Source organism: Panthera pardus, unplaced genomic scaffold, assembly GCF_024362965.1.
Source record: "Panthera pardus isolate Hobbes unplaced genomic scaffold, ASM2436296v1 HiC_scaffold_26, whole genome shotgun sequence".
NCBI classification, from domain to species: Eukaryota; Metazoa; Chordata; class Mammalia; order Carnivora; family Felidae; genus Panthera; species Panthera pardus.
The window spans coordinates 15,610,054-15,617,857 of NW_026526832.1; the positions used below are offsets into that span (position 1 = coordinate 15,610,054).

Below are 7,804 nucleotides of genomic sequence, written 5' to 3' on the forward strand. Positions count from 1 at the left end.
ATTCTTTGTAGCATCCTCAGAATTTGAAATTGAATGCCCTTGTCTCCATTTTTAGGAAGAAAAAAAAACTTAGCTTGTGAGAAAAACACCAAAATCAGGATACATTTTTAACTTCTTCCTTCTGTCTTCTTTGCTAAGGTGTCTTCTTATTTATTTTGGGAATGGGGATCAACATTCATAGTGACTGTATACTGCGCCAGCTCAGGAAGCCTGGAGAAGTCATCTATAGGATTCCACAAGGTAATGTCTCTCCTGCCCTCCAGATTTCTACTCTTCCTTGGGAGCCTTTCCCAGGGATTATGCTATGAACGGCAAATGGGGGGGGGGCAGTGAGGGCACAAATGACACACTATATCTCCATTTGCCTCTGACATCCCCTCCCACCCCACAACACATTTGTGTTTTTTATCTAAACCTGGAAGTTCAAGAAAGGCAGAGGCATCCTCAGGAAGGTGTGAGATCATAACACCCTAAAGGTGGGGTAGTGCAAGGCTGGGGGCAAGGTGGAAATAGGCTACCACCTAGTTACAATAGGTACGATTACATGTGCTGGGTTAGGCTTCTCTAGAGACACAGAACCACTAGGATACAGATACGGATACAGATATATATATATATATATGGAGAAATTTATTCTGAGGAATTGATTATGGAATTGATTATGGAAGCTGAGAAGTCCTATGATCTGTTACGTGCACGTTGGAGACCCAGGAAAGCTGGTGGTGTAAATTCCAATCTGAGTGCAGGAAAAGACTAACATCCCAGCTTAAAGACAGTCAGGCAGAGAGAGTGAATTTTCCCTTACTCAGCCTTTTTTTTCTATTCAGGCCTTCAGTGGATTGGGTGAGGCCCACCCACATCAGGGAGGGAAATCTCCTTCAGTCAGTGTATAGATTCAAACATTAATCTCTTCCAGGAACACTCTCATGGACATACCCAGAAATAGTGTTTAACCAAATATCTAGGCACCTTATGGCCCAGTCAGGTTAACGCAAAAAGTTAAGCATCATGTGTACACAGAGTGTTGGTCCTTCCTGAATCAGCAGATAAAGATGAATCCCGTATGACTTGTCTTTTCCAGTTGACCTAGATTTGTCTAGTGATTAGTCAGGGGTATATTTCCTACCACTTGTATTTTCTTAAAGGTGTGGAGAGCCATAATTAATCACAAATTAGGATGGGAGGTCTTGCAACTACAAATGCATTCTCAGATATAAAAAGTCACAGGATATTTGAAACCCTAACTGTTCCCAAGAAATCAGGGTGTAAGGCTGACAAACATAAGCAGCTGAGAGTGAACCAGTCCAAGTAATCCTTGGATATTTTAGGTGGTACTTATATAGGTTTAACCTCCTTTAACCTAAAAAGGATGGCTCCCATCCTTTTTGATGTAAATGGAACCTAAATTTTCCTAAGTTACAATATGGTATTAATATTCATTTTTAAAAATTTAAATGTTGCTGACATCCTAATGGTATCTACATAAAACAAAAATAATGCCATACATTGATAAATACCATTTGCTGCATTCACAGGCAATTTATAGACCCTTTGCAGTAGGACAGTGGTTCCTCCCAGGGTCTGGAAAATCACAGGTCTGGAACTGCTGAGGCAGTGTCATCTTTAAGGAAGATAAATTTAAGGGGCTGTGGGATTTTAAATATTCACTCACTAACCAAACAAAGAAGAGCAAAGAATGCTCTTAAAAGCTCCATTGTCGAAGTTAGTTTCCAACTTTAAGGTATGTTAGAGAATGATTTGAAAACAAAATATTCTTGGGGTGAGAATGATTTGAAAACAAAATATTCCTGGGGCGTCTGGGTGGCTCAGCTGGTTAAGCATCAGACTCTTAAGTTTGGCTCAGGTCATGATCCCCGGGTTGGTGAGTTCCAGGCCGGCATCAGGCTACAGGCTGACAGTGGGGAGCCTGCTTGAGATTCTCTCTCTTCCTATCTCTCTGCCCCTCCCACACAGACATGTGTGCTCTCTCTCCCTCTTTCTCAAAGTAAATAAACTTAAAAAAAATAAGAAAACAACAAAATATTCTTTATAGAATTGTGGAAAGAAAACTAGTTTTGGGTGAGTTTCCCAGTTTAGTGTGGGGCAGAAAGTGGATATATTTACTATCATTGGAAATGTGTTGGTTTCTATTTATAGTTTTGGTATCAGACATACATGGTTGGATAGAAAAGTAAACCTTGAAAATCAGCAGAAGCAGACCTCACGGCGGCGGGGGGCTGGGGGCACAGTCCCCAAATCTACTTCTGGCATCAACTCAGGTTTTTTATTATTGTCACCCTGTGTGTTGTTGCATTTTGTCTGAGCGCCAGCGTGAAATATGCTGGCCGCAATGTGGGTGTCCACGGGAGAAGGGAGAAGGTGAGAGGTGGCCTGGAAACATTACTTAATAGAACGAAACAAACCCCACACCTCCTGCCCCTCTTCCGCGTCTTGTCTGGGAGCCAGTGGTGCAGCCGTTGCTAGCGACTGCCTGGAGCCTGTCAAGAAGTTGCTGCCACTCCTCATGATTCTGGGATGTTCCGAGAACAACAGGCTGCATCACTTTGTTTTCCCTTGTCCCCAAGAAAACTGCCCTAGACTACAGTGACGATAAGGAAGTCCTCAGCCCCTCGTCCATCGTAGCTCCCTTTTGTATTTCTACATAGGAGGAGCGGTTTTAATGTGGCAATGATCCAGTTCCGATGATTCTTTCTTTCTTCTGCATGCAGGTGGCTTGTTTACCTACGTTTCTGGAGCCAATTTCCTTGGTGAGATCATTGAATGGATCGGCTATGCCCTGGCCACGTGGTCACTCCCAGCGCTTGCATTTGCCTTTTTCTCACTTTGTTTCCTTGGGCTACGAGCTTTTCACCACCATAGGTAAACTTTGCACTCAGGGTGGCAGCATCCAAGTAGCTTTCTTCTCTAAACAGGCTTTCAATCCTGGGAGTCAGATAGATGTAGAAACTAAGACATGTGTTTGTATAAGGTAAAACTGATACAGTTTTCTGGACTGGTAAATTCTGACTTCCTGGGCTTTCACTGAACTTGGAATTTAGCCGGATGACAGTATTGTAAAAAAAAAAAATTTTTTTTTTCTATGAGGAAAACTAAACCCATTGGGGAGTGACTTGGGGAGCCACCTAACGCCTTGATGAAGAAGGCTTCCCAGGGAGAAGCACCTTGTGTCCTCATATGTTAGGCGGCTCTGTGCCCTCCTAGCAGGCTTACCTGCTGGTGGGTGGATACTGGGTGGCAGTGGGCTATAGGGAAGGGTCAAGAGGCACAAGGAATGCTTCAGTTCAACTCACTTCCATTTCTCTGCTTCAGTTCATTTCACTTCTGCCACATTTCTAAGTGTGTTCCGTGGGCAGAACTTTCCACAGCCTCACAGGTAATTCTGAGGGACAGCCAGGATACAGTCCCACCAAGGGACAGCCTGGCCCCAGGTCTTGTGGGGCTACTTTCTTTAATTCTAGGCTTGGTGCTAACAGTCCAGGTAATCAAAGAGCCTTGGAAACTCCAGAATTATTTTCTTGGAATCTGTGCAATATTCGGGCTTACTTGGGTATGGGTACTTCCCTTTCCCTCTACCTCCTCCATCCATAAATCATAGCCAAGGTCATTGGTGGCTTCCTGGGAAGGCAGGGTAAGTGAGTGCTTATGTGGTATGATTTCAGGACTGTCCCCTCACCTGGGGAATTGTATGGGTTTGGAAACTTTTCTCTGTAGGGCTAGCCTAAAGCTTTACTAACTTCCACCTCCCTCCCAAACCCTGCACCTCGGATGGGGTGGGGACCAAAGCATTGACTAAATGTCTCCACTGCAGGGGGAAGGAAAGTAACATGCTAAGTTGTTACCAGGCTTTGAACTTGAATTTCAGATCCTTTCTCTAAAATGGCATTTGTTAAGAAGGGCATTTGTTGGAATGAGCACTGGGTGTCATATGTAAGTGATGAATCACTAAATTCTGCTGAAATCATTATTATACTATATGTTAACTAACTTGGATTTAAATAAAATTTAAAAATTAAAAAAAATAGGGGCGCCTGGGTGGGTCAGTCGGTTGAGCGTCCGACTTTGGCTCAGGTCATGATCTCGCGGTCTGTGAGTTCGTGCCCCATGTCGGGCTCTGTGCTGACAGCTCAGAACCTGGAGCCTGTTTCCGATTCTGTGTCTCCTGCTCTCTCTGCCCCTCCCTCGCTCATGCTCTGTCTCTCTCTCTCTGTCAAAAATAAATAAACATAAAAAATTTTTTTTTAATTAAAAAAAATAAAACGACCTTTGTGGCTGGAGACAGAGAGAGAGAGAGAGCGAGCGATAGCCAAGGGGAGAATAGCCTTGGAACCAGGATCTGGGGGACCCTTAAGCTCCTGCATAGGTGTTTTAGTTGGGCTAATGATTAATTTCATAGTTTAGAAGGTTAAACCAAGAATGGGTTCTTTTCCTTGGAGTGGAATTTACGCAGACCTGTCAGAAATGAATAAAACAGTAGCTGTCCTCATGACCCGTGCCAGCCACCTTCTAGACTTGGTGGAGACAGGCTGCAGACCACCCTTCCTCTCTTGAGGCAGAGTCTGCTGACTACCAGAGGTGGAGAGGGAGAGGGCAGAGAGGGCATCAGCCAGCAGTTCGAGGAGCCCTGAGAAGTGGTCTCAGTGGAGCTGGTCAGGGGAAGGACAGCATTTCCACCAGAGGTTTCCAGCTGGTGCCACAACAAATTCCTAAGTGTGGCCCTGTCCTGTTAGGTCAGACTGCTCCAGAGGGAGGCCCAGAGGGCATAATCATAGCACCGGAAACCTGCCACCTCTCGTCGCATATTATTACTGGGTGTCCCCCAGTTCAAATTAAGGCACTTTAACAGAGTGCATCATCTTGACTATAACTTGAGAACTACCAGCTTCAGTTAGCTAGGAGGACAGACTGGTCACTGAAGGAGAAAGCCATTTCACAACTTCTGTTAATCTTTCAGGGTTGCCAAAACAGATGGCCGCAAACTGAGTGTCTTAAAACAATAGAAATTTATTTCCTTGTGGTTCTGGAGGCAGAAGTCTGAAATCAAAGTGGATGTAGGGTCATATTCTCTCTGAAGCCTCTAAGAGAGAATCCCTCCCTGCCTCTTTCCGGCTTCTGGTTGCACCTGCCGTCCGAGGTGTCCCATGGTTTACACAGCTCCATTCCTAACCTCTGCCTCTGTCCCCACATGGCCTCCTTCCCTGCCTGTCTCTGTCGTGGTGTCTCTTCTCCCCTTCAGTCATACTGGATTAAGGGCCTTCCCTACTCCAGTATGATCTCATCTTACCTTAATAAATTATATCTGCAATGGCCCTATTTCCAGGTAGGGGGTTAAAGCTTCAAGCATCTATTCTGGGGGACACAATTCAACCCATAACACAAGATAACATTTTCTTGGCATTCCCAGGCCTCATGAGGGGATATTCGCCTGGGAACATTACCAGGTCTCAAGGAGTAACCTTGCCCAGTGTCTTTGGGGTCTTTGGTTCCTTATTTCCCGGTTGAATCCATTGAGCAATTCTTTCTGGCTTATACTTTTTTTTTTATTGTGGCAAAATACACATAACATAAAATTTACCATTTTAGCCATTTTAAATGTACCATTCAGTCGTCTTAAAGTACATCCATAATGTTGTGCAACCATCACCACTGTCCTCTGGCTGTTACTTTTTATTTCCCAACACAAGAAGCTTCAACATTTACAGAAGAGGGTGCAGGAGGGAGAAAGAAGATGGACAAATGGCCGTGTGGAAGAGTCAGGCCCTGAATAACTGTAGGTTGATTAGTCATAAGGATTTCAGACCCAGCGAACCTCCACTGTTGACCACTGCTTATTATAATTATCCTTTCTTGTCTTTTAGGTTCTACCTCAAGATGTTTGAGGACTACCCCAAATCTCGGAAAGCCCTCATTCCATTCATCTTTTAAAGAAACCAAATAAAAAGGAACAGAGCTCCCACATGACTGTCGAGCACCATCAGGCAGCTGAACCTGTAACTTTTAAAGCTGCACTGTGCATATACATAATAGTAGGCTTCTTGCGTTCCAACAGCTGTCCTGGAGATCTTGTGAGGTGGGTACTTAGTGTGTACTCCACTGTCCCAGAGGGTCTCTTTCCTGATCTCCTTTTGAAGCTTCAACAAGGCTCTTTTCCACACAGAGGCATCTATCTGCTTCTTAGCTATTCCTCCTAGAAAGTGTAGAACTTCCTTATATTTTCTTCTTTGGGTGATCTGAGTACGTGTGGCTGAATACCTACTCTACATCAACGTAAGACATCTCTGTAGTCAGAGAGGTTCCCAGTTGAGGGCATTGCTTATAGACTTTATTAAAGGTACATATTCTAAACCCATACAAATTAGCAGATATTGAAAATCTGAAGCTGCATGGATCCTGAGCAAATCTACTCCCAAATGGAAACTCAGTCACACTTTCCTTTTCCTTAGTTAATTATGAAAGATGTGAGATGGACTTTTAATAGAGGAGGCTCTCTTCATCTTGCTAAAGATGCAACGAGGCACTGACCCCATTTCAAATTTGTACATTATCTCAGTGCCCCTATCTTCTGAAAGATTCCATGATCCCTGTTAGAGATATCCCCAAAACTGGTGTGGGTTTTATTGAAGGACGGCTTTTCATGACCACAAAGAGAAAAACATGACTCTGGTTGGCTCCTGAGAGAATTAAAAAAAAGTGTTTCATTGTAGACATTGTCAACTCTGGTATTCTCTGAAACCTGTGGAAATATCCAAGTAATGAGAGAATGTTAAAGAAGGGAATTGACTGGATAAGATCATACATGGCTTGCCTGAAGACAATTGCAGTGACACTGAAGCATATCAGAAGCACTCAGCAGCTCTCCTCTTCTGGGATTTCTTCACTGCAATCCTCGGGATCTGATCAGGAAGGCATTTCCTGGGGGCAGACTGAAGAGCAGTCCTCAGAATCCCTGAGGGCAGATGCTGAACCTCTGCCTCTGAACCAGAGGGACGCAACTGGGCAGAAAGCCTGTTTTGTTTGGCTCAGACAGGGCTTCACACATAGTTTGACTTCCTTTTTTTCAACATTTGAAGTTTCCAAAATTTCAAAGTTAGGTCTCTACATTTCAATTGTCTTTAAAAAGTTGGAGGATCTGAGATCATGAAGCCCACTAAGAATGGGGACTGATCAGCTAGTAGGCATTAGAATTTGCAACCTCGGTGGAGGGGTCACCTAGCATGGGAACTTGACATCGGGCTCTCTAGGGAGGGCTGAACATTCTGAATCAGAATGTACGAAAATATTTGTCCCCTCAGGTCCAGGTTTGTGGCAAGTGTTGGTAATATTTAGCAAGCCCTTTTGAGAAATGAACACTAGGTTTATCACATGAGGTACTAAGTACAGAAATTCGCTATATAAGAAACAGGATGCTCAGAAGATCTAAGAATGATATATATTACTGAAGAATATAAATTGTAATCATATAAGTGTTTTTCTGTTTATTAAATGCCTCTCAAATCATGGATGCTAAGTAATTTTGTTTGAATTGAAAGATCCCTGGACTCATAAAGATTTTTATAAGGTGTTGACCTGTGGGGTTTTTTTTTGTTGTTGTTTGCCTTTTGTTTTCTTCCTTTTTTTTTTTTTTAAAGTATTGCTTCCTTTTTGCTCTTCTGTCTTCATTTTGTCAACTTGAAATAAGGGTCTCTGAGTTGAAAACAAAAGGGAAATATAACTTAACAGAGTGTCTCAGGCACAGCTCAGTACTCCAAGAAGGTGCAGGAAAGGTGCTGAAGAATGTGCTAAGGCT

At 43.4% G+C, this 7,804-nt stretch overlaps 1 protein-coding gene across 1 annotated transcript in view; it reads left to right on the top strand.

Annotated features, from left to right (window-relative positions):
* The window catches only part of SRD5A2 (steroid 5 alpha-reductase 2), a 41,306-nt gene extending 33,723 nt beyond the window's left edge, over positions 1–7,583 (top strand). The window contains exons 3-5 of the mRNA XM_019448108.2: positions 139–240; positions 2,730–2,880; positions 5,877–7,583. Coding sequence (XP_019303653.1) covers positions 139–240; positions 2,730–2,880; positions 5,877–5,943 — 320 coding nt within the window. The 3' untranslated portion in view covers positions 5,944–7,583. The remainder of the gene's footprint in view (positions 1–138; positions 241–2,729; positions 2,881–5,876) is intronic.
* The last annotated feature ends 221 nt before the right edge of the window (positions 7,584–7,804 follow it).